Here is a 27,333-nt window from a genome sequence, read left to right as displayed (position 1 = left end):
TAGGGCCATCCTCTCTGCGTCTCCATTTCCATTGAGTATGCTATAAAGTTGCCTGGAAAGCTCAATTAATTTTCAAAATATCTCTGACTTAAGTTTCAGAATCCTTTGTGAGGGCACAGAACTGAGATGTACTTTTATGTTTGCGGCAGTGGGGGAGGAAGGCTTTACTAAGCAAGCAGTTGTGATTAGTGTATTTCCCCTCTTTTACATATCTATGAATTATTTTCCCCAATTTTACCTATGTCTCTTTCAGATCTAGTTTCCTCGGTGTGTATGCCCAGGAGTGGTATTGCTGGGTCATATGGCAGTTCTATTTCCAGTTTTTTAAGGAATCTCCACACTGTTTTCCATAGTGGCTGTACTAGTTTGCATTCCCACCAACAGTGTAAGAGGGTTCCCTTTTCTCCACACCCTCTCCAGCATTTATTGTTTGTAGACTTTTGGATAGCAGCCATTCTGACCGGCGTGAGATGGAACCTCATTGTGGTTTTGATTTGCGTTTCTCTGATAATGAGTGATGTTGAACATCTTTTCATGTATTTGTTAGCCATCTGTATGTCTTCTTTGGAGAAATGTCTGTTTAGTTTTTTGGCCCTGGACTCTGTTTGAGAAGGCGAGGGTGGGATGATCTGAGAGAATAGCATTGAAACATGTATATTATCATATGTCAAATAGATCACCAGCCCAGGTTCGATGCATGAGACGAGGTGCTCAGGGCTGGTGCAATGGGAAGACCCAGAGGGATGGGATGGGGAGGGAGACGGGAGAGGGGATCGGGATGGGGAACACATGTAACTCCATGGCTGATTCATGTCAATGAATGGCAAAAACCACTACAATATTGTAAAGTAATTAGCCTCCAACTAATAAAAATAAATTTAAAAAAGATTTTTAAAAGAGATTAAATTTGAAACAGTGAAGGAGAGAGGCTAAAACATGGTTTTTTTTTTTAAAGTAGTTTCTAAAAAAGAAAATAAAATAGGTTCTAGTAAAATAAAGGCTCATGTATGTTTTGAAGACTCTGAAGTGTGACCTTTTACCTTAGCACAAGGCACAGGTCATGCCTGGTCGGGGAATCACTCTGAATGAGGAACAGGGAAGAAGTCCCTGCAGGATGAGTACATGGAGAGTGGGATGGGCAGAGCTTAGAATGAAGGCAGGACCTGGGGCAGGGCAGAAGCACAGATGAATTATGGATCCATTTTTAAGGCATCCTCCAAATACAGAAAAGAAAATTCAGAAGTGGATTAGGCTTACAAGGTGTGTTTTATTTTTTAGGTGGGTATGGTGCCCCCATTGGGCTTCCCTGATAGCTCAGTTGGTACAGAATCCACCTGCAATGCAGGAGACCCCAGTTTGATTCCTGGGTCGGGAAGATCTACTGGAGAAGGGATAGCCTACCCACTGCAGTATTCGTGGGCTTCCCTGGTGGCTCAGCTGGTAAAGAATCCGCTGCAATGTGGGAGACCTGGGTGCAATCCCTGGGTTGGGAAGATCCCCTGGAGAAGGAAAAGGCTACCCACTCCAGTATTCTGGCCTGGAGAATTCCATGGACTGTATAGTCCATGGGTTTGCAAAGAATCAGACGTGACTGAACAAATACATTTCATTTTATGGCAGATGTTGGATTATATTTTCTGTTTTAGGCCAAAAGGGGCCAGACTAGCTGCTTAGAAATCTTTGTACTCTCCCTACCCACAATAGCTTAAAAAAAAAAAAAAGATGGAAAGAAAACTTCCTTATTCAGAGACTATAAGATTGTGCATGAAGAAAAAAAAATGTACAAAATTAACAAAGGAGTTTATCAAGGTCACTAGTTATAAGGGTCGATGTTTAAAAATCAGTTGTATTTCTATATATAAGCAGTGACAATTAGAATTGAAAATTTTAAAATGATATCAATTATTCATAGCATCAAAAAGCATTAAACACCCAGGGATAAATCTAATGAAAAATATTCAGGATTCTACATGTAAAAGTAGGAAACATTACTGAGAAAAATTGTTGTTCAATTGCTAAGACATGTCTGACTGTGACCCCCTGGACTGCAGCACGCCAGTCTTCCCTGTCCTTCACTGTCTCCCTGAGTTTGCTCAAACTCGTGTCCATTGAGTCGATGATGCCATCCAAACATTTCATTCTCTGTCATTCCCTTCTCCTCCTGCCCTCAACCTTTCCCAGCATCAGGGTCTTTTCCAGTGAGTCAGCTCTCCACATCAGGTGGCCAAAGTAGTAGAGCTTCAGCCTCAGCACCAGTCCTTCCAATGAATATTCAGGACTGATTTCCTTTAAGATTGACTGGTTTGATCTCCTTGCAGTCCAAGGGACTTCAAGAGTCTTCTCCAACACCACAGTTCAAAAGCATCAGTTCTTCTGTGCTCAGCTTTCTTTAGAGTCCAACTCTCACGTCCATACATGACTACTGGAAAAACCATAGCTTGGACTAGATGGACCTTTGTTGGCAAAGTAATGTCTCTGCTTTTTAATATGCTGTCTAGGTTGGTCATAGCTTTTCTTCCAAGGAGCAAACATCTTTTACTTTCATGGCTACAGTCCCCATTCACAGTGATTTTGGAGCCCAAGAAAATGAAGTCTATCACTGTTTCTTTTTTCCCCCCGTCTATTTGCCATGAAGTGATGGGACCAGATGCCATGACCTTCATTTTTTGAATGTGAGTTTTAAGCCAGCTTTTTCACTCTCTTCTTTCATCTTCATCGAGAGGTTGTTTAGTTTCTCTTTGCTTTCTGCCATTAGGGTGGTATCATCTGCACATCTGAGGTTGTTATTCCTCTCAGCAATCTTGATTCCAGCTTGTGATTCATCCAGCCTGGCATTTCCCATGATGTACTCTGCATCATGATGACTCTGCAAAGAGTCGGACACGACTGAGCGACTTTCACTTCACTCTGCATATAAGTTAAATAAGCAAGGTGACAATATGCACCCTTGACATACTCCTTTCACAATTGTGAACCAGTCAGTTGTTTCACGTCTGGCTCTGTTGCTTCTTGACCTGCGTACAGGTTTCTCAGGAAAATTAAAGAAAAATTAAAGAAAGCCTAAGTGAACAGAAAAAAGGCATACTAATAGATTGTAAGATTCAATAGTGTGTCCATTTCCCCCAAATTTATCAAGAGATTACATGCAATCCCAATGAAAACCCCAGTAGATGTTTCACTGGAAATTGCCAGGCTGACTCTTAAGATTTACATGGAAATCAAATAACCAAAGTGAAAGAGAACAGGCACTTCTAATTTCATTGCCATCTTTTGTGGTATGAACTTTATTTAAAACCTGGTAGAATCATAACAGTACAAATGAATGATTCTTTCTGCTTATTCACAGAAAGTTTTGGAAATGACTGCTTTCTTGAGAAGAGTTAGGCCCTGACTTATTAACTTAAAAAAACCTTATTTCCATGCGATAAGCCAGGAGAGCTGGGAGCAAAGCTTTTCATGGATTAGTGTGAAGAAGCTTAAGAAAATGGCCTTCTGTTTTCTATTTTTAGACTTTTTTGTTGTTGTTGTTGGCAAGGAGGCAGTGTGAAGCACTTCCTTGAAAGATGAGTCAAGTGGCTTTCACTAAGCTTCCTTTTTTGTTGTTGTTCAGTCACTCAGTCATGTCTGACTTTGCAACCCCATGGACTGCAGCACGCCAGGCTTCCCTGTCCTTCACCATCTCCCGGAGCTTGCTCAAACTCATGTCCACTGAGTGGGTGATGCCATCCAGCCTTCCCGTCCTCTCTTGCCCCCTTCTCCTCCTGCCTTCAATCTTTTCCAGCTCAAGGTCTTTCCTTTTTTAGGTGACATCAATCGAATGCTTAATTTCTTAGTGAAGTTTGTTTTTTGTCATAATTGATACTGTTAGGTAATAACATTATTTATTAAACTTTAAGTTTTTATTACATTGCTATTGAATAGGAATTTATGCATCCATTTACTAAGTCTTTGTGGAATATTGACTCAGGTAAGGTTTGGGCAAGATGCCCCAGAACACAGAGTAGTGAGACAGTCCATTTCTTCGGGGGCTTGCTCAGCAGTGATCAGTTCCTCACATCTTGTCATGAACATGCCTTTCTGTTTGGCCCCCAGCATTCGGACCCCCTCCCTTACCGGCAAACTCAACCCCATGTGAGTCTGGTGGGAGTGGGCTCGGCCCACTAAAGACATCAGAGGCCAGATTCGGGGTCTCCCTGGCTCAGGGAGGGCGTTGGACGTTGTAACTCAGGATTGTGAGTCTGGAGCCAAGACCCATAGATGTGGTCACTTTATTTTTTTATTTTAAAAAAATTTTTATGTTTTGGTCACACTGCTTGGCATGCAGGATCTTAGCTCCCCAACCAGGGAGGAGTGGGAGCGTGGAGTCTTCACTGGACCTGCGGGGAAGTCCTGAAGTGAGCACTTCAGCTCTCCCTCCCCTGGTGGTGACAGGACCAGATGAGGCGGCAGCACATGCTGGTGTGTGGACGAGGCAGTGCTCTGGGCCAGGTGACTCCTCTGGGGTGACCTCCTCCTTGTGATTCCCCGTGGTCGTTCCCCTGCATGAGCTGCCCTCCAGGAGGCCCGTGCTGGGATCGAGGGACACTCACGTCCCCTCCTGCGGCCACATCAGCAGCCACCGTGAGAACACGGGCCAGGCAGCAGCCTGCCCTGGTTGGAAAGTTTAGCTTTGTTGTGACATCCGAACTGAGCCTTGCAGTGGCGTTTGCTGGACTCCTGCCTGGGGTGGCTGCAGGAACTCCCACGGATGGTGACAGTGAACTGGGGTCTCTTGGGATGTTAGCAGAGGGGTCAGCCACTCTGAGCTCACACAGCACCCTGAGTTCCTATTTGGGGAGGTGGGCTTGGCAGGATTAGCGAGACTCCTAACACGTGGGGCTGGGGTCTGCAGTGGAGACCCTTGAGGAGGGCTCACGTCTGCAGGAGTGATGACAGCTGACTTTGACTGAGTGCTGGCTAGTGGTAAAGAACCCACCTGCCGGTGCAGGAGACATAAGAAACTCGAGTTTGATCCCTGGGCCGGGAAGATCCCCTGGAGAAGGGCATGGCAACCCATGCCAGTATGCTTGCCTGGAGAATCCTGTGGATGGAGGAGCCTGAAGGGCTACAGTTCATGGGATCACACAGAGTCAGACACGACTGAAGTGACTGAGCACGCACTGTCATCTTTATTTTCCTTCGTGCTCGTGTCAGTGCACTCTGCCACTTTTGAAGCCTCAGCTCATCTGAGTTATTATGTGGTTTCTGCAACTCTCCCCATTTGCAGAGAGGAAACCAAGGCATCGCGGGATTCAGCAACCTGCCTGTGCTCCCATCCCTAATAAGAGGTGCTCTCAGACCTGCCTCTCAGTTCTGTCCTGTCTCCTGACACGCAGGTGGGGCCTTAACCTCAGGGCCAGGCAGATTGCTGCAGCTGCTGTGTGCAAGTAACTCCATGCCTGTACCCTCTCTCACTTTGCCTGGCTTTATTGTTTTTTATTCCATTTTTTTGTTGACAGTGTATTCTAGATTTCTTTGCTTAATGTCTGCCTCCTTCATTAGAACTTGAGATCCAAGAGGGCAGGGACTCTGACCTGTGTTTCCATAGTTGTTCGCTATATTCCTAGAACAATACCTGGAACATAGTAGTTACTCAACAAATATCATACAATCAATAATAATATTAGTAACCATCACATTCACGCATGTGCCAGGTGCCTGGCATATATTAACTCACTTGATCCCCAGGGCTATTGTGACCCTCCCTCGTATTAGAGGTGAGAAAACAGACCACAGGCAGGTCTGGGAACTTGCTCAAGGCTGCAGGGTTCAGAAGAGCTGGAGCTGGGATTCTGATGTAAGCACTTTGGCTCCAGAAATCAGGTTCCTAAAATGCTAAGATTCACTGCCTCTCATGAGTGAGTGAATGATTATTTAAAGCAGGTTTTATGAACTATAAAAATGTATTTAGTAGAGCATTTCAAAGTAAATAGTTAAAATAAATTACATCAATGATGAGGTAATATTTTTCTCTTGTTAAGAAATGACAGTTAATGATTAAGACAAATTTCTTGGGGAAAATATATTTAATATAGGCTTAGGTTCTTGGAAGGTTTGTTATTATAGCATCACAAGTAATCTGCTGGTCCATAAATGAATAGTGGGTTTTTAAAGGCTAGTAAATCTGTCTTGATATATGTTCCCAACAAGATATTATACATCTCTATTATTACCCTCATAAGATAGGCCTACTTCATATGGAAGAAATTATAACAATAAACAGATGTTAATTTTTGTCATGATTTATTTGTTAGTCTGAAAGCTCAGTTCAGTGCCTAAAAACTATATAATAGTTGGGCTTTGGAAATGCAGTTGAACTGGGATCAGTCTTAAAACATGATTCAGTCCTTTAGAACGTTCACCTAATGCTGAACAAATGTCTTGGCTTTTGCTTTCTGAGTAGTGGGTCTGAATAATGAGACTGAATTAGACCATAAACTCATGTACTGCCAGGCTTATATTTTATATTAAGGTATGGGTGGTGCTAGTGGTGGAGAACCCACCTCCCAGTGCAGGAGACATAAGAAACCTGGGTTCGATCCCTGTGCCAGGGAGAGCCCCTGGAGGAGGACGTGGCAACCCACTCCAGTATTCTTGCCTGGAGGATCCCATGGACAGAGGAGCCTGGCGGGCAATGGTCTGTGCGGTCAAAAAGAGTTGGACGTGACTGAAGCGACTTAGCACACATGCAAGGACAAGTTACAAATTTTGGGAAATAGTCTGTTGACAAGGGAAAAGGAAAGCATCACAGACTTAAATCAGTGGATTTTGCTTTTTTTTTTTTTTTGAGAGAGGCAGAACTAAAGTGATCCCAAGCAAAATTTGCCTAATAATTAAAGTTACTTATGACATTTGAAATATTAATCTGCTTTGATCCACATTCACATGTTGGCATTTTCATTCATACTACTGATATTTCTAGATATAAATTTTGAATGATTTCTCCCTCCATATCAACAATAATGGGCTTTCTCCTCTCAGAGCATCTTCAGATGCTCACCTGTGGAATCTGAACCTTTTTGTGAATGAAGATGATGAATATGTATGAGAACCAGGTAACAAGGGAGTGTTTGTTTTGAATTTTTGGTTCTCAGTAATTATTAGTGTCTTTAAATGTGAATGTGCCTTGAGAAAAAATGTTCAAAGGAAGTACTGTGGGAAGGTCCTGTAGGCTTTCTGACTTCAAGTGCTTATTAGGGTAGAAGCAGATGCCTGATAGAAATGTAGATTTTTGGTTCAATGAGACAAATAGAATTAAAGTATTTAAATTACCGTGATCAACTTTTCCATTTTTAAAAATTTTCCTTTTCTGTCATTTACCCTTATTTGATTATTTGTATTTTTAGTTCCCTTATCCTTGCCTCTGAAATGGTATTATCTCATTTTTGATAGAATTTTACCTTCAGCTTTTAGGTTTGAAATAGTAGCATGGTTTGGTGAATAAGCATTCTTCAGATTGGTGAGAGGCAGTACTCCACACATCAGAGCCTTTGCTATAGCGTCTAGTTTTTATTCCAAAGGGTTCTGTTGATAGAACATTTTCTTACTTTTCCTTTGATTTTTGTTTGAAAACTCTTTCTTATTCAGCCAGGCATTACATTTTAAAAGATGATCTTTGTGTCCAAAAGAGCTTTAAGCTGTTGATATGGTACTTAAAAGAGGTATAAGTCTTGTGGTATAGATAGAACAGACAGATAAAAAGAATATAACTTATTACAGTCTGAAGTATTAAGAACTGAGATAAGATAATTTGATGGAACATTTTTTGTAACTTTTTAAATTATTTTATCTCAGGGTGCTAATAAGGGGTTCCCATGTGGCGCAGTGGTAAAGAATCTGCCTGCCAATGTAGGAGATGCAAGAGACGTGGGTTCGATTCCTGGGTCTGGAAGATCCCCTGGAGGAGGAAATGGCAACCTGCTCCTGTATTCTTGCCGGGATGATCCCATGCGCAGAGGAGCCTGGGGCACTGCCGTCCGTGGGTTGCAAAGAGGCGGGCTGAGCGCACCCACAGCATGCTAATATTTGGTTGGCCAAAAAGTTTATTTGCATTTTTCTGTAACACCTTATAGAAAACTCCGAATGAACACTTTGGCCAACTCAGTACATATGAGTATGTGTGTATCTAAGTCTGGGTCTGTGTGTGCATACAGACACAGAATACATATATACACACACATACATAGATATGTACACACATATGTATATATAAAACAAGAATAAAAGCTGTTGGTACTTTCTAAGGATTAATAGACAAAACTTTCTAACTAAAATGTAATTGTTGTTCAGTTGCCAAGCTCTCCTGTCCTTCACTATGTCCTGGAGTTTGCTCAAATTCATGTTCATTGAGTTGGTGATACTAACCATCTCATTATCTGTCGTCCTTTTCTCCTCTTGCCTTCAATCTTTCCCAGTATCAGGGTCTTTTCCAATGAGTCAGCTCTTTGCATCAGGTGGCCAAAGTATTGGAGCTTCAGCATTAGTGTTTCCAATGAGTATTCAGGATTGATTTCCTTTAGGATTGATGGGTTTGATCTCCTTGCTGTCCCCGGAACCTTCAAGAGTCTTCTTCAACACCACAATTTGAAAGCACCAGTTTTTTGGTCCTCAGCCTTCTTTTTGGTCCAGCTCTCACAAATAGCCTTGGCTTACTCAAGATCATGTTTCTGAGTATCAAGTGAGGACCTATTTTATATTTTGAGACGTATTTGGAGACAGTTGTCAACATAGCACAGTAGTTTTTGGAATATTTCTATTTGGAGATGCAGAGGTACAGAAAACTTGACTGCCATTTTTGTGTTAACCAACTGAAGCAAATACGAAATCCAGACATGTGATTTAGTAAACAAAAAGTGATGGAGGTAGGAAAGATCATAACCCAGTAGTAATCCAGAGAGCTTATTTTAGCATAGCATTTAACTCCTCCTTTGTACTGCCTAAACCTTTGTCTGCTGCACTTTCATCATCCTGACCTTTGCATCTTTGGCTGGCAAAAGTGCCCTCACAGTCTTTCTGCTGAGGTGACTTGTCTGGTGTCATGTCAATACTTGTTGCCATCCCTTGTATATTTTCTACAACTTGCTATAAAATTCAGAAGGGTGGTTCTTGTTTGGAAGCCAAATTTTTGTGTTTATATTTGCTGAAAACAGATTTTTACTTAAAAGATAGTTTAAAGTGTATATGTAATCATTTCATCATTCTGACACAAATATTTTCATTTTTCTGGTTCCCTTATGCTCTCTGTTTTATTTTGCATGGTTGGAGTTATGTCTGTTTTAATATTTAATGTAAAGACATTCCCACTGTCATAATGTCTTCATTATTATAATTTCATTTGCTACATAACAGCTCATTTGCTACTTATTTTCTTTTAAGACTTCTTTTTTTTTTTTAGTGTTTTCTGTGTTTCTTTTCTAGCTAGTGTATGTTAACATGCTTCTAATGAGTTTGAGAGAACTCCAGGAGATAGTGGAGGACAGGGAAGCCTGGCATGTTGCAGTCCATGGGGTCACAAAGACTTGGGACACAACTAGTGACTGAACAACAGATAATTATTTGAAATTTTAATGCAAGTATTAATGTTATTAGTTATCTTCACACATGATTTTTTTTCTCTTATATAATCCCCTATGAGTATGTGTGTGGTATATATTTGTCTATATATGGCATATGTATGTATATAGCATATAGCTATATATGTGTACATGTACAGATATGGCATATACATGTGCGTGTATGGCATATATGTGTATATAACATATAGTTAGTATGTGTATGTGTATACATGTAACAAATTTTGAAAGACAGTGAGAATTACTTCATTATTCAGAATCAACAGTAGGAAAGTCCAGAGTTATATTGGGTAGCTGCTAATTCAAACTTTATAGTTTGCTTTTCTCTGTAACATGCCATATTGTTAGTGTGATGTAACCTTAGGTTACTCTTTTTACATTTCATATTTGTACATGAAAGTTAAAAAATACTATATAAAATGAAGAAATAAGACATATTTGATAGTTCAAAGATTTATATTGAAAATCATTCTTTCTTAAATAATAAGCTTATATGAACTTCAAGAATGGTATGGAATCTACTTTAGCGTGGTAATATTTCAAATAGTTAAACATGTATCCTTAGAGTCTTTTCTCTGTAATAGTTACCTGGATATAGCTTGTATAAAGCACAGAATATGCTGAAGTTTGTTGTGGGGGTGTTCAAGCATATTATATGTCTGACTTTTGGCTTGTCACAACTGGAAATAGATTGAATACTGCTTAATCATTTTATATTTATACCTTAAAAAATATGAGTCTCTATGTATATGTATGCATGTATATATAGCTATAGTTGTGTCTGTTTCTGGATCTTAGTTCTTACTAAGTTTATAGATTTTGAAATTCCATCATTATGCTGTTACTGTTGTTGCCTGAATACTTAAGGATTCTATTTCTAGTATTCAGAACTGAAGCTCTTCATTATGATGGTGTTTTAGTGTTTTTAGGGCATTCTAAAATTTTTTTCTTCACATGAGATAAATTGTGTATTATTCCTTTTGTTTAGCCGAAGTGTTTTATTTTCCATTTTCCACATGCTTCCTCTGTTGGGTACACAGTAAAAGCTGTGTTTATACCTCTGAATTTTCCCTCATTTGCCCTGGGCTCTTGCCTTCCAGTCGCCTTTGCAGATATGCAAATTTCAGGGCTTCAGCACTGTCTGGAGCCTAGGCGCTGGGGAGTTTGTGTGGGTTCAGGTAAAGTCCTTCATTTCTAGTGGCTCCTGAAGAGAAGAAAAAAGAAGAGAGTGGCATGAAGAATAAAATGTCAGATCTTTAAAAATGCCTGGTTTGAAATTTGAATCCTTTAAAGAAATCGTTGTGGTCACATTGTAGTATTTATATATTTTTCTGCTTTGATGGTTGTTTCTTCAGGAATTGCCCACAGTCCTCCTCCTTCACCAGCTGGCTCAGCAGGAAGGCGCGTGGACCATACTTCCCTTGTTACCGCAGTACGTTGCCCATGAAATGTGCTCATCGTTGGCATCTCTACCCGACACTCGTAGGCTCCCTTGTTTTCTCACTGTGTTTTTCCCAAGAGTCAGCAAGTAAAGTCATTGGATTCTATGACTGCTCCCTTAATCAGATTTCTTAATAACTGACTCTTAATCGTGAATAGCTTTTATTTTTAAATGTTTCTTTCTTAAAGGATATAATGTCAGTATATTTGATATTTTGAGACTGATTTTGAGATCTGTTGAGCTGGGGTTTGTTGTGGAAAGAGTTAACTTGAACTCTGGCTGTTCCATAAACCAGTAGTATCTGGCTTTTCTATTAATATAAGCTGAAACTATACATGGAAGAAAAACATAGGGGAAAAAAATTCAGATTTCTTGCTATTTTGTCTGTCCTTTATTTGCTTCCTGCCTTCTCTTCCTTAATAAGTGTTAAACCTTGTTATAAACTCACTTGATAAAAATGATTACTAGAATCTTTCTTTTTCTCAGCTTTTCTGTAATGTATAGCAGAAATTCATCATGGATTTTCTTCTGTGAAGAAGAGACAAGAATACAAATTGTACAACTCTTAGAAACACTCAGAAGATATGACCCATCAAAGGTAAATACAACTTCAAGTATTTTTATTTTGCATGGAGAAAGTGCTTAAAGGAAGTTTAATTTTGATTAAGAGGTTTTTCAGTCTAATAAAAACACTTAATTTAAAATTAAGAAGAACAAAATATGCCGCTCACACCTTGTGATATGGAGCATTTTCTATGGAATGTGTACCTCTCTCAATAAACTTGCTTTAACTTTAAAGAAAAAAGAGTGAAATAGCAGTTAAATATCTGGAAGCAGTGTTAAATAATTCTCTTTGAGGTTTGGAGCTATCAGACAGATGGAACTTACAATGAGCCATTTAAAAAAAAAAAAACAACACTATATGTTTTACCAGTTTTAGAGAATTAAGAAAACTATAAACCAGAGTTAATAAATGCGTTTAAATTGGTTACTTCTCTTTATCAACAATGACCACATATTGTTTTAGGTAAGAAGGAACTTTCTGAGTACCAGCTGTGTATTGGGCACCTATGATAGCAGGAGCATGGACGGACAGACAAGGGTCTTGACTGGATGGATGGTGCAGAGCAGGGAGTGATGGACCATTGAAGAGGCAGTTACGGTTAAAAGTGAGACATCTTTTAAGGGAAACACTGGGCTTGTTAGAAGCAACACAGCAGGGCATCAGATCTTATCTGGGAAGGTCATTACATAATGTGACATTTAACCTGAGTCCCATGGAGTGAGTCGGAGTTAACAGGAGAGAGAACTCTAGGCAGAGGGAACAGTGTCTGAGAAGGTCTGGAGGTGAGACAGATACCCCTTGTGAGAAAACTTCACCCCGCCTTTGTATTTTAACATTTTATCTCATGCAGATAAGATGTTGCAAATGGATCATGTTTACCTCTAAGTTCTGAGTGCTGAACACAGTGTTTAACACTTACTAGGTGGTCAGTAAATGTGTGTGTGTGTGTGCGCGCGCGCGCGCATGCATGCTCAGTCGTGTCTGACTCTTTGCAACCTCATGGACTGTAGCCCGATAGGCTCCTCTGTCCATGGGATTTCCCAGAATACTGGGGTGGGTTGCCACGCTCTTCTCCAGCGGAGCTTCCTGACCCAGGGATAAAACCTGCATCTCCTGTGTCTCCTGCATTGGCAGGGGGATTCTTTACCACGGAGCCACCTGGGAAGCCCTAAAGATTTCTGTAGGACTGAGTAGCTCTGAAACGTCAGCTGTCCTGCTGGACTACGTGCAGTGTCTCTGGAGGTTCAGAGGCAGCTCTGGAGCTTTGTGGAGAGTAAATTAGGCTGTTTAGTTCTCTTGGAGAAGCCCAGGTTACGCTCTGATCAATTTATGGGATTCTTTCAATGTGGAATAAGCAGCATCGGGCCCTTTCTGGTACCGTGGTACACCCGCCTGTTCTGCTGCCCACTCCAGAAGTGAATCAGATTCAGTGAGGGTACGGAAAAGGAGCTGTGGCTTCCGGGTACCCGCGGGGTTTGTTGATGTGGAAACACACAGAATTGAGCAACGGTGACCATTAGGTTGGTTTCTCAAACGCTGGAAAGTTGGTTACTACAATAAAACCCCTGGTCTTGATGCTTTTTAAATGCTGTGAGGACCCATTATAATTTCTCTTCATGCTTTTGAGTTCTGGGAAAACACAGATATAATTCAATGAGAAGGTTGTTAGGTTAAAAAAATAATTCCTTCAAAGGAGAGAAGATTTATGAACGTGTCTCATCCCGTCTTTTCAGATGGTGCTGAGCAGGGTCTATGTGCCTTGTGCCATGTTTTATGTAAAACATTTGTTAGGCTTTTATGTTTTCCTTTGACTTGAGGAAAACCTCCCAGCTCTTTTTTGGAATGTAGGAGTTTTTAATCGCCTCCTAGTGTTCGCTTCACCTGGAGATTATTTTTTCCATTATCCATAGCTCTAATTCTGTACAGAAGATGGTGACTCACTGTACTTTTTAATGAAAATTGGAATGATAAATTTTAAAGTTCAGAGCAAGTTCATGAAAAGCAGGTACAGAACTGAGGTAAAATAAAACATTTTCTCTTTTTTGAGCTCTACCACATGAAAAAAAGTCAAGGATGTTTTATTTCATTTAAAACTAGCACTAAGGAATAAAAATTACATGATGTTGAAGTTAGCTCAAACCAGTGTTTTTTTCCCCCAACCATATGAAATTTTAGGAAAAAAGTATAAAGCAAACCTGGTTTTGATACTGACACAGATAAACTGCATTAAAATAATATGTGTTACAGTGTCATTATTTTGTTGGATTCTGATTGTTTCCCTTCAATATCTTGTCATTCTCACTAATCAAATTTATGCTGTTATACAGTATTTTAAATGAAAAACTTTAATTTTTATTAAAGTAATTAATCTCTGTTAATTGCCTTTCTGGGTGATTTCTGTAAATTTCTATATCTTATTGAAGTCTTTCTATTTTTTTTTTCCTACAGTATGCTTTTATTATGTGTGCATTTGCTGAAATGTCTTTAAGTTTTAATTCTTAATAGAGGTAAAACATGAGTGCTGGCAAAGAGTAATTCTAAGATACTAGTGGAACACTGAGTTATTCTTTTACAGTTTGTCTTAATAGTCTTTATTAAGACGCCATTAAGAAAATCATTGGGCTTCCCTGGTGGCTCAGCTGGTAAAGGATCCGCCTGCAGTGCGGGAGACCTGGATTCGATCCCTGGGTTGGGAAGATCCCCTGGAGAAGGGAATGGCTATGCATTCCAGTATTCTGGCCTGGAGAATTCCATGGACTGTATAGTCCATGGGGTCGCAAAGAGTTGGTCACGACAGGGAGTGCTTCTTCACAGAATTTGTATTAATTTCTCTCCTAGAGTAGTTTACAATATGCGTGTGTGCTCAGTTGCTCGGTTGTGTCCGACTCTGCGACCCCAAGGACTGCAGCCCGCCAGGCTCCTCTGTCTGTGCAGATTCTCCAGGCAAGACAAGAATAGTGGAGTGGGCTGCCATGCCCTTCTCCAGGGGATCTTCCCCACCCGGATCGAACCCAGGTCTCCCACATCGCAGGAGGATTCTTTAGTATCTGAGCCACCAGGGAAGCCCTTTACAGTATAACCCCCCACAAAAATATTGAAAAACAGCCTTATATACTAGATAGCCAAACATTGCTATTAATCATTAAAATATAAAAACGTGTTCTGCATAAATTTATGTCTGGGACATGAGATTATAACAGTGAAAGATTATTGAGAAAGGTGCTAAAATATACTGAAAATTGAAATGATAGACTTATCATTTATTTATGATGAAGTGTTTCTTTTCTTTAAACAAGCTATATTTACACGGTATGTTAAATGTGATGATTTTCATGTTGATTAATGTTTAGTCATTTGAATTTTTAAGAAGATGTTGAATTTTCTATGTTAAGCCAAGGTTATTTGCTTTATAATTACTTCCCTTGCCCAGTGGTGACTTCATATATCCATAAAGTGTTGGGAAGAAATCCTTGGGTGGAACTAGGAACCTAGACACTGTTACATGTCTACTTTCACGTCGGCTCATTTATGACTTGTTGCTGAACTGACCCAGACTGAGACAGGGAGGTGTTTGAAATACAGCCATGAACAGAAGAGGACTCTTAGGAGACAGCACTGTCTCTCTCCTGCTTTTATTTTCTGATAAGGAATAGAGAGTGAGGTCATGATGGCTGGATAACAGAAAATACTACCAAGCTTTAGAACTTTGGGTACTTGATTTAAACAATTCTGCTGATGTTTCTTTAATGGTTGCCTTTGAAAGCTCTCCCAGGATTGGTGCATCATTTAACACAAAACTCGGAGCACCTGGGACAGGTGAGGTAGCCTGCAGATAAAATGGCGAGCGAAATGGACACCACCCCGGGTCACAAGGAGGGAGTGTTCATAATTATGCAGGGGAGATGGGCAATAGGCAGACCTGAAATACTGCATCAGATGGTAGTAAGTGCTGTGGAGAAAAAGAACACAAAATGAGAGGGATGCTGGATAGACTGGGGGCGGACTTCCTTCTCTGTTTAGGGTATTTAGGAAGAACTTCACAGCTCACGTCAGCTTGAGCCACGTGTGAAGGAGCCAAGGGAGTGAGTTTCTTGCTCTCTGATCCTGTGCCCGCGGCCCATGTACCCAACAGGAGCTGCAGACTCACCTGGTTCAAACATGAACTCTGCATTCCCCTCTGTTCCTCTTCCACCTCAGTCTCCCACATCTCAGAAATGGCATCCCTGTCTATTAGCCTTTCCCTTCTCCAGCGGATCTTCCCAACCCAGGAATCGAACCAGGGTCTCCTGCATTGCACACGGATTCTTTACCAGCTGAAGCTGGTATCTCTTGTATTGGGGTTGGCCAAAAAGTCCGATTGGGTTTTTCTGTACAAACTCAAACTTCTTGGCCCATCCAATATTATTAATGTCTGATATTCACTTGAATTCCTAATTTTAGCTATTGCATTATTCATTTTAAGAATTTCTATCTGGTTTTTGTTTATAGGTTCTAGTTCTTTGGTAAAAATCATCTTTTCATCTATTTTCTTAACCATATTGACTACAGTTTAACTGCAAAATATTATTTATGAAGCTCTAGTTCTCATTTTTCTGTTTTTGGTGTGGTCCTGTTTCTTGGCGTGCAGGGTTAATTTTCACTAAATGTCAGCTATTTGATGTGAAAAACTGAAGAGATTGTGGGTGGTATCCCTTCCTATAGGAAGATTTTATCTTCTTCGGGGTTGTAGACCTTGTTTGGGTATGTTTGTTTACAGTCTTCCCTTATCCCCTTTTCCCCCGGTAGACCCTCTACTCCAGCCTTGGGCTCCCAGAACTATTGTTGAAGTTTTCCTCTGCTTAGATTTTAGCCACTTCACTGCTGTTTTCCACTTGGTTCTTGTGTTTTCCTCTTGGTTTTTGTGTAGCCGAGGAGTTGAAGGGAGATAGCAGGCAGGATTTTGGCATCACTCCTTTGGGATCCGCATAAACCTCTGCCTTCGTGCAGCCTCCGGCTCCAGCTCTGTCTGCGGCGCCTCCATACAGGAGTCTGCGGGTGCGCTCTCTGCTCTGTGCTGTCCTTTGCTCCTGTTGTTCAATTGCTCAGTCTTGTCCAACTCTGTGACCCCATGGACTGCAGCACGCCAGGCTTCCCTGTCCATCACCAACTCCTAGAGCTTGCTCAAACTCATGTCCGTTGAGTCTGTGATGCCATTCAACCATCTCATCCTTTGTCATCCCCTTCTCCTCCTGCCTTCAATCTTTCCCAGCATCAGGGTCTTTTCAGATGAGTCAGCTCTTTGCATCAGGCGGCCAAAGTATTGGAGCTTCAGCATCAGTCCTTCCAATTTAATATTCAGGGTTGATTTCCTTTAGGATTGATGGGTTTGATCTCTTTGCTGTCCAAGGGACTCGAGAGTCTTCTCCAGCACCACAGTTCGAAAACATCAGTTCTTTGGTGCTCAGCCTTCCTTATGATCCAGCTGTCACATCTGTACATGACTACTGGAAAAACCATAGCTTTGACTATATGGACCTTTATCGGCAAAGGGATGTCTCTGCTTTAATACATTGTCTAGGTTTGTCATAGCTTTTCCTTTGCTCTGAGAACCAGCAAATTCCTCGAGAGTAAAGAAGATGAATATGAGATTCCCATGGGTGGGCTCCCCTGCTCTCTGGGATGTTAACCCTCACATCCTGTTTGCCTCTGTTGCTTTCCAATGCCTTCATTCATTTGCTCTGAGAATTTCTCCAGCTTTTGTACTTGTTCTTGGTGGAAGAGCAGGTCTGACCCAGGCTGTTCTCCTGTGACATATGAACCCTGGTCTCTCTTCGGCTTCTCTTTCGTACCTTGTTTCCCATATCCAGTATCTTCCAGCCACACTGGACTAAATTTCTTCATTAAATATATATCAAGTGTTTTTTTCCCCACTTCAGGGACTTCATATCAACTCCCTCACCTGTTCTTCCCCAGATGTGTGCTCAGCTTAGTGATACTAAAGCTGAGTTCAACGGTTATCTCCTAAGAGGTTCCCTCTCTTTCCAGGGTGGTCCCCGTAACTGTTTTATTTTCATTGTAGCACATGCAGTCACTATCTGAACTCATTTTATTTTCCTGCTTGCTTTCTGTCTCCCCACCTTTGTATAAGCTCTGTTCCCACCTGGTATGGGATAAATGTAAAATGTTAATTGATAACACATAATAAATGTTAATTGAATGAATGAATAAAATAAGCACTGATTCTGGAAAGAATTTTCTGTTTTCTCCTTCCTCTCATCTTTCAAGCACCAGGGGATGGGGACAGCTCTGCAGCCGTGGGCTCCATGCTGGCTCCTGCCATGTCACTCATGGTTCTTTCCTGACCCCTCATACCTGGGAGAGTCACAATCCCTGTGGCAAATAAACTTCCTTGAATTATCCTAATTTGAGTGTGTCATCTTTCAGCCTACTGACTCTGCTTTGGTCAGTAAAAATAATCGAACCCAGGTCTCCCACATTGCAGGCACATCCTTTACCAGCTGAGCCACAAGGGAAGCCCAAGAGTGCGTATCCTATCCCTTCTCCAGAGGATCTTCCCAACCCAGGAATCAAACCAGGGTCTCTTGCATTGCAGGCGGATTCTTTACCAACTGAGCTATCAGGGAAGCCAGTAAAAATAAATTAGTATATAAATTTCTACATTTGATTGTTTTTATATTCAAATTGCATTCATAGAATATCACTTTGTTCCGAAATTCATTAAATAAATGTTGAACTAAACAACAACAAAAAAAAAGGAACAGTTTTCTTTAATAGTATTTTGATAGGAAATATTCTATAAAATAACATTTTTGTGTTTATAATATAATGATGACTAACATTTTGTTCATCCTGATGGTGTGATCTTAAATTGCTTTCTTCATAGACAAAGATTATGATGTATTCATTATCATGTGAGTATTATATTTTTGTTAAAATTCTTTAAAAATATACAATCTGAAAAAAAAATATACAATCTGTGCTTATGCTCTGTCACTCAGAATATTTAACTAAAACTAGTGGTACTCATTTGTTTTGGGTCTTGCATGAATGACTTTTTAAACATTTTTTCTATCTTTATTTAACAGGAATGGTTTTTAGGAAAAGCATTACATGACGAAGAATCTACAATAATTCACCATTATGCCTTTTCTGAAAATCCTACAGTTTTTAAATATCCAGACTTGGCTGCCGGCTGGGCCCTTAGTATCCCACTGGTAAACAAGTAAGAATTTATTAGACATTCTTTTCACTTTGTGTATGAATTGACTTTTATTTCGCTGAGTCTCGTAACTGGTGGACCTGAGTGAGCTTTTCAGCAGAGGCAGCGAGTGGAAGAGCAGGGGGACGGGCGGCAGGAGCCAGACACAGAGGCGCCATCCCGTCCCCGTCCTGTCTCAGGCTGCTCTGCGCTTCCGCGTCCTCACCTGCTGCAAAATGAGGCGAATGATGAGCTGTGGGACTAAGGCGGGCACGCGCGGGCTCAGGACTCTCCACCCAGGAGGGGGCCACGGCTGTCAGTGGACCTGGTGATCTCCAGGCATGACTTCACCAGTAAGGAAATGAATCCGCAGCATGCCTGTGGGGCTGGGTTGATGGCTGGTTATGTGCATGGATATATACACGAGTTTAAACGGGGCCTGGGCAGAAGATGCTGTAGATAATCGTACCTGGCTATTGGTGTGATAATCCCAGTGATGCTTTTGTGATGTGGAAGGAGAAGGTAAATTGTAACTCAGGGAAAATATGACTGTTGACAGCCCTCTTAACCTAAATAATTCAGATTATTTGTGAGTTTTTGTTCTTTCAGGAATGGAGAGTTGATAATGCAGTTGTGGTTTTTATTTCTGCAAAGATTAAAGTGTTTCTATTATTTCTTGCACTAAGTGCCCTGTTTCTAGAGGTTGGAGCCCTGAAAAGCTTTTTAGCCCATTGTAGATGTAGAAGGTAGTAGATATGTTGCCATCCGTGGTTGCCCAAAACTTCTGGACTGCTCCCTTGACATTTGAAAGTTCTTTACAGTGTAATACTCCCCTTTGCAGTGTAAATGCAAGTGGCAGGAAAGTCCTCAGAGTGGATGAAAGGAATATTGTTGCTGGAATTGAAAGTGGGAGATTGGTGCAGGAGTTCCACAGTGTTATTCAAGAGTCTGATTCTCTCTGTCTCTCTGGCTTGGCGCACAGCATCATTTCATCCTAAATCTGTCTCACTTTGTGGTTTCAAGGCAGTAAGGGCTATGTGTTTCTTATCTGTGTCCAGCAGGAGAGAGCCTCTAACCGTGGAGTATGCTAATCCTTAGTCTCTAGTTGTGCGTTTGTGTCAAGTTGCTACAGTCATGTCTGACTCTTTGAGACTATGGACCAAGGCCCGCCAGGCTCCTCTGTCCATAGGATTCTCCAGGCACAAATACTGGAGTGGGTTGCCATTTCCTTCTCCAGGAGATCTTGCCCGCTCAGGGATTGAACCCGAGTCTCTTAGGCCCTGCACCTGGGACATCTCTCGTTGGATCGTGTCCAGTTAAAGTTGATGGGGACAACTTAAGGCGTCTACAACCTCTGGACCATAAACAGCTGCCAGGGAACTTTAGGGCATCAGTTGGGATCAAAATGACTCTTGACTCTGGAGACCTCTTTATTGACCTAAAAAATTAATCAAAATCAGAATTCTCTTAGAAGGCTCTGTATTGTGTGGTTAGCCAACAGCGCCCACTGCAGGAGTGTTTATTCCCCGTGTCTCTTTCCCTTGACTGATGACTCAGTAGGTATGGCAATAATTTATAGTTAGTTATGAATTCCTTCTGCTAAGTTCAGTTCAGTCGCTCAGTCGTGTCGGACTCTTTGTGACCCCATGGACTGCAGCATGCCAGGCCTCCTTGTCCATCACCAACTCCTGGAGTTTACTCAAACTCACGTCCATTGAGTTGGTGATGCCATCCAACCATCTCATCCTCTGTCGTCCCCTTCTCCTCCTGCCCTCAATCTTTCCCAGCATCAGGGTCTTTTCAAATGAGGCAGCTCTTCGCATCAGGTGGCCAGAGGATTGGGGTTTCAGCTTCAACATCAGTCCTTCCAATGTACATTCAGGACTGATTTCCTTTAGGATGGACTGGTTGGATCTCCTTGCAGTCCAAGAGACTCTCAAGAGTCTTCTCCAACACCACAGTTCAAAAGCATCAATTCTTCCATGCTCAGCTTTCTTTATAGTCCAACTCTCACATCCATACATGACTACTGGACAAACCGTAGGCTTAACTAGATGGACCTTTGTTGACAAAATAATGTCTCTGCTTTTTAATATGCTGTCTAGGTTGGTCATAACTTTTCTTCCAAGGAGTAAGTGTCTTTTTATTTCACGGCTGCAATCACCATCTGCAGTGATTTTGGAGCCCCCAAAAGAAAAGTCTGCCACACTTTCCACTGTTTCTCCATTTATTTGCCATGAAGTGATGGGACCAGATGCCATGATCTTTGTTTTCTGAATGTTGAGCTTTAAGACAACTTTTTCACTCTTTCATTTTCATCAAGAGGCTCTTTAGTTCTTCTTCACTTTCTGCATAAAGGTGGTGTCATCTGCATATCTGACGTTATTGATATTTCTGATTCCAGCTTGGGTTTCTTCCAGCCCAGCGTTTCTCGTGATGTACTCTGCATATAAGTTAAATAAGCAGGGTGACAATATACAGCCCTGACATACTCCTTTTCCTATTTGGAACCAGTCTGTTGGTCCATGTCCAGTTCTAACTGTTGCTTCCTGACCTGCATACAGATTTCTCAAGAGGCAGGTCAAGTGGTCTGGTATTCCCATCTCTTTGAGAATTTCCCACAGTTTGTTGTGATCCACACAGTCAAAGGCTTTGGCATAGTCAATAAAGCAGAAATAGATGATTTTCTGAAACTCTCTTGCTTTTTCAGTGATCCAGCAGATGTTGGCAATTTGATCTCTGGTTCCTCTGCCTTTTCTAAAACCAGCTTAAACATCTGGAAGCTCACAGTTCATGTACTGTTGAAGCCTGGCTTGGAGAATTTTGAGCATTACTTTGCTGGCGTGTGAGATGAGTGCAATTGTGCGGTAGTTTGAGCATTCTTTGGGATTGCCTTTCTTTGGGATTGGAATGAAAACTGACCTTTCCCAGTCCTGTGGCCACTGCTGAGTTTTCCAAATTTGCTGGCATATTGAGTGCAGCACTTTCACAGCATCATCTTTTAGAATTTGAAATAGCTCAACTGGAATTCCATCACCTCCGCTAGCTTTGTTCATACTGATGCTTCCTAAGGCCCACTTGACTTCACATTCCAGGATATCTGGCTCTAGGTGAGTGGTCACACCATCGAGATTATCTGGGTTGTGAAGATCTTTTTTGTACAGTTCTGTGTATTCTTGCCACCTCTTAATATCTTCTGCTTCTGTTAGGTCCATACCATTTTTGTCCTTTATTGAGCCCATCTTTGCATGAAATGTTCCCTGGGTATCTCTGATTTTCTAGAAGAGATCTCTAGTCTTTCCCTTTCTATTGTTTTCCTCTATTTCTTTCCACTGATCACTGAGGAAGGCTTTCTTATCTCTTCTTGCTATTCTTTGGAACTCTGCATTCAAATGGGAATATCTTTCCTCTTCTCCTTTGCTTTTGGCTTCTCTTCTTTTCACAGCTATTTGTAAGGCCTCCTCAGACAGCCATTTTTGCATTTCTTTTTCTTGGGGATGGTCTTGATTCCTGTCTCCTGTACAATGTCACGAACCTCTCTCCATAGTTTATCAGGCATTCTGTCTATCAGATCTAGTCCCTTAAATCTATTTCTCACTTCCATTGTATAGTCATAAGGGATTTGACTTAGGTCATACCTGAATGGCCTAGTGGTTTTCCCTATTTTCTTCAATTTAAGTCTGCATTTGGCAATAAGAAGTTCACGATCTGACCCACAGTTAGCTCCCGGTCTTATTTTTGCTGACTGTTTAGAGCTTCTCCATCTTTGGCTGCAAAGAATATAATCAGTCTGATCTTGGTGTTGACCATCTGGTGATGTCCATGTGTAGAGTCTTCTCTTGTGTTGTTGGAAGAGGGTGTTTGCTATGACCAGGGCGTTCTCTTGGCAGAACTATATTAGCCTTTGCCCTGCTTCATTTTGTACTCCAAGGCCAAATTTGCCTGTTACTCTAGGTGTTTCTTGACTTCCTACTTTTGCATTCCAGTACCCTATAATGAAAAGGACATCTTTTTTGGGTGTTAGTTCTAGAAGGTCTTGTAGGTCTTCATAGAACTGTTCAACCAGCATTACTGGTTGGGGCATAGACTTGGATTACTGTGATGTTGAATGGTTTGCCTTGGAAATGAACAGACATCATTCTGTCGTTTTTGAAACTGCGTCCAAGTACTGCATTTCGGACTCTTTTGTTGACCATGATGGCTACTCCATTTCTTCTAAGGGATTCTTGTCCACAGTAGTAGATATAATGGTCATCTGAGTTAAATTCACTCATTCCAGTCCATTTTAGTTCGCTGATTCCTAAAAAGTCGACATTTACTCTTGCCATCTGTTTGATCACTTCCAGTTTGCCTTGATTCATGGATCTAACATTCCAGGTTCCTATAGCAATATTGCTCTTTACAGCATTGGACCTTGCTTTCATTACCAGTCACATCCACAGCTGGGTGTTGTTTTTGCTTTGGCTCCATCCCTTCATTCTTTCTGGAGTTATTTCTCCACTGATCTCTAGTAGCATATTGGGCACCTACCATCCTGGGGAATTCATCTTTCAGTGTCCTGTCTTTTTGCCTTTTCATATGGTTCACGGGGTTCTCAAGGCAAGAATACTGAAGTGATTTGCCGTTCCCTTCTCCAGTGGACCACGTTCTGTCATTTCTTCTCCTCAAGTCACCAGAAAAACTGGTTACTTAAAACATCTCATGATATCCACTTTCTTAGGCTTTCTCATCAGAAATGCTTCCTCACTGGAAATATACTCTGCATCAGTTGAGTTCATTTGCTCAGTCATGTCCGACTCTTTGCGACCCCATGGACAGCAGCACGCCAGGCTTCCCTGTCCATCACCAACTCCTGGAGCTTGCTCAAATTCATGTCCGTCGAGTTGGTGATGCCATCCAACCATCTCATCCTCTGTCATCCCCTTCTCCTCCTGCCTTCAGTCTTTCCCAGCATCAGGGTCTTTTCTAGTGAGTTAGTTCTTTGCATTAGTAAGTGTTGAATTAACACTTTCCAGTGTTTCCTGGTGATCCATCTAACGTGATCTCCTAACCCTAACATCAATTTTAAAAAATTGCATTTTTGGAGAAATGCTTGTTAATTTTCAATAAGGTGATTTCTTCAAATAAGTGTTACTACAGAACACAGTTATTGGTTTCTTCTGTTGTTTTTCTACCAGCAAACTTTATCTTTATTTTCTCCAGTATCTTACTCTGTTGATTGTCTCACAAGTGGAATTAGAAAAGTCAGTAGGAAGTTTTCCTAATACAGAATTGAGGGGTTCACCATTTGTTGCAAGTTTCCAGTCTAGCTGCTTGTGTGATTAGAACTGAAATCTGAATGTCAAATGTCTTATTTGCTGGGAACTGAATATTTAATGAAGAAATATTTTCATGAAAAAAAATGGGATTTCTGGCCTTATTGGTTCCTGAAATTCACATTTGAAAAGCCCTTGGTTGGTGTATAGAAAAATGAAACCTAGGTCCCATCACTGGGACTTGCCTCTTAAGTTAGGTGAATTCCCCCTGCACACTTTTAGGACTGGGACTCCTTTGCAAGATGACTGGGTTAGGCTGCCGGTGTCCCATGAGGCTGACTCATCCAGGGGAAGTTCGTGATATTGATTAACCATCACTGGTTCTGGCAGATTCCATGGGTTGCTAAAGGCAACCACTTACAGATGTCAGCGTACACCCTGATCTGTCTCTAGTCAATCAGTGCTCATCTTAAAGAGAGTCTATCAGTGGCTGTCACTTTCTGTCCTTCTCTGGTTTTCTTCAAAGGAAAATGTTCAAGAACTGAGTGAGAAAGAAACTTAGAAAGTCAGGAGTAGAGAGCCTGTTCAGGGTGACAGTTCAGAGGTGTTTATTGTCTATTAAGAAGGGGCAGGGGTGGCATGGCCATCTGACATTGGAGTCTGATCACAGTTCTCTGTTCCTCGCCTGTGGCAGTAAGCTCAGGTATGACTTGTTTTTGGTCTTTGGAGTCTGAATATGGTCTGATCAGATTTTGAAGGCACTTGTCATGAGTCCAAATTCCGAAGTTAACTTGAAAGAGTTTATTTATAAAAACTGGCTCCAGCCAAGCAGAATTTGAGCTGGGCAAGATTCCGTGCCAGGGCAGGTTTTTCCCTCTTAATATATATCAGGAATGCACTGAGAATGCAGTCTCTTTATGTAACATCCTCACCCACTCCTGCTCATGGGTCCGTGGGCAGATACCCAGCAGGAATGTGACAAAGATTCTTTCGGGCATTTTTAGGGCTGTCGGCCGTCAAGCCACATTCGTATCAGCTGTGAAACCAGTGCTTTATAACTAAACGTAAATTACAACCTGTGGCCTCCTCCTCCATCTCTGTGACATGGCGTCTAAAGCCTGTGCTCTGTGACAGCCTGGAGGGATGGGGTGAGGAGGGAGGTGGGGGGTTCAGGACTGAGGGGACACGGGTATGCCTGTGGCCAATTCATGTTGATATATGATATAGTATTGTAACTATCCTCCAGTTAAAATAAATTTTTTTAAAAAAAGAAATATTTGTGCTTCAGCCAGGCTGAAAACTCAGTAAGGACTTTGGAAATTTGTTACTACTTTTCTTTTTAAAAAAACTGTGATTTCTTTGCAGTTAAAAATATTTATTAAGTGAAAGTGTTAGTCACTTAGTCATGTCCAACTCTTTGCGACTCCATGGACTGCAGCCCGCCAGGCTCCTCTGTCCATAGGATTCTCCAGGCAAGCATGCTGAAGTGGGTAACCATTCCCTCCTCCAGGGGATCTTTCCGAACCAGGGATCGAACCCGGGTCTCCTGTGTTACAGGCAGATTCTTTCCCATCTGAGCCACCAGGGAATATTTATTAGGAGGTTTATAATTGCAATGAGGGACCCTACCTCTAGTCCTGTAACAAGCATAGAACCATGTGGCATCTGAGTGGTCTTGGTAAGTGTGCAATTCTCTCTCACTCAGCTTGGTATCAAGGAATATATTGGTATTTGCTCTCACCCATCCAGGCTGCTCACTGAGCACTGGTTTTGGGGGGCAGTGGGCAGTGTTGGGGGCACACAGCAGGAGAAGTATAGAGGGTGTTGTGGGGCTGCTGTGTGTGATGGGTGAATGGGCTGTGCTTCCCACTCTGGGGGCAAAGGAAGCTTCTGTTTAGTCTGGAAGCCCTTGAATTTGGTCTTAAAGAAAAGGCTGCCAGGCGAAGGTTGGGTCAGGGTGAACTAGGCCAGGGGTGTGCTCTGGGGCTGGCAGGAGGGTGCTGAGGAGCCAGGGATTCTAGAGCCTGGTGGGGTTTGGGGTTTTTCTGTGTTGAAAAGAGCCATTAATGATTTTTTAAAGCAAGAAAATAACTTGAAACTGTTATTCTTTCCTGAAACCATCTGCTCTCTCCCCCTGAAAACTCCACAAACTGTAGTTCATCAGGGTCATTAAACATAGGAGACTGAAAAAAAAAAATAAAATAGGAGACCGAAACGTAGCAACCTGTGTTTCCTTGTCATGCAAGCTTCTTTTCTGTTCCTTTCTGTTATTCAGTCAAGGATTATCAAGAGTTAACACAGTTTATGGCTTTTTGAAAGACATTTATTATGTCGTATTGTGTTTTATGGTATTTTCCAGGTGTTGAAATAGTGAAACCTGTGTTTGCAACAAGGTTTCCCTTCATTTCCTGGTGCACAAATAATTCTGTTCTCATAGTCCTTTGCCTTAAGGAAATGAAAGTCTTAACTTTTACCTTAAAATTTCTATTTTTGCTTTCAAATATTAGAAAGTCTCAAGAATGTATTACTCTTGTTTGATGCCTATTTTGGTTTTTAAAAAACCTCACACTGTCTCTTATTTTCTAGGCTTACAAAGAGATTAAAGAGTGAATCCCTGAAGTCTGACTTCACGATAGATTTAAAACATGAGGTGGGTCGTGAACTTGTTTGGTTAAAAGTCTTCGTAATCAAGAATCTGTGTCTTTTTAAATGGTAATAAGGTCATATACATCGATAATTACCTTAAACATAAACAGGTTTAATGCACCAACCAAAAGACAAAGGCTGGCAGATGAAAACACCTGCATGTTTGCACTTCCACTTACCACATCACTCTACTTAACCTCCCAAGTTGTAGGCAATTATTTTATAGTGTTAGGTTAATCATATTTCCATTATGGCTTTTAATTGTAATTATTTTTTGTCTGGCTATTCATTGTGAAAACTTATAAACATCTTTTACTTTTGTGATTATATAATATTATTTGCTTAATACCATTATATTATGGTTGGTTAACAGAAAATAGTAGAATTCTATATTACTAAAGTGAAAGTGTTAGTCGCACAGTTGTGTCTGACTCTTTGCCACCCCATGGACTATAGCCCACCAGGCTCCTCTGTCCATGGGATTTTCAAGAATACTGGGGGGGGGGGGGGGGGCGGCAGGCGGTGGGCAGCGTGGTTGCCTTCTCCCCTGGAGAAGCATCTTCCTAATCTAGGGATCAAACCTGGGTCTCCTGCATTGCAGGTGGGTTCTTTACTGC

General features: G+C 41.3%; 1 protein-coding gene across 2 annotated transcripts in view; it reads left to right on the top strand.

The window, feature by feature from the left end:
• B3GLCT (beta 3-glucosyltransferase) overlaps nucleotides 1-27,333 on the top strand; it is a 110,485-nt gene that overhangs the window by 41,189 nt on the left and 41,963 nt on the right. For both annotated transcript variants that reach the window (XM_065902150.1, XM_065902151.1), the window contains 4 exons: nucleotides 10,967-11,043; nucleotides 11,539-11,650; nucleotides 18,703-18,839; nucleotides 26,657-26,720. In XM_065902150.1, the coding sequence (XP_065758222.1) occupies nucleotides 10,967-11,043; nucleotides 11,539-11,650; nucleotides 18,703-18,839; nucleotides 26,657-26,720 (390 nt within the window). The remainder of the gene's footprint in view (nucleotides 1-10,966; nucleotides 11,044-11,538; nucleotides 11,651-18,702; nucleotides 18,840-26,656; nucleotides 26,721-27,333) is intronic.

This window comes from Muntiacus reevesi, chromosome 11 (genome assembly GCF_963930625.1).
Source record: "Muntiacus reevesi chromosome 11, mMunRee1.1, whole genome shotgun sequence".
Lineage (NCBI taxonomy): Eukaryota > Metazoa > Chordata > Mammalia > Artiodactyla > Cervidae > Muntiacus > Muntiacus reevesi.
Note: the sequence above shows the minus strand (reverse complement) of the source record. Positions and strands in the feature narration are given on the sequence as shown.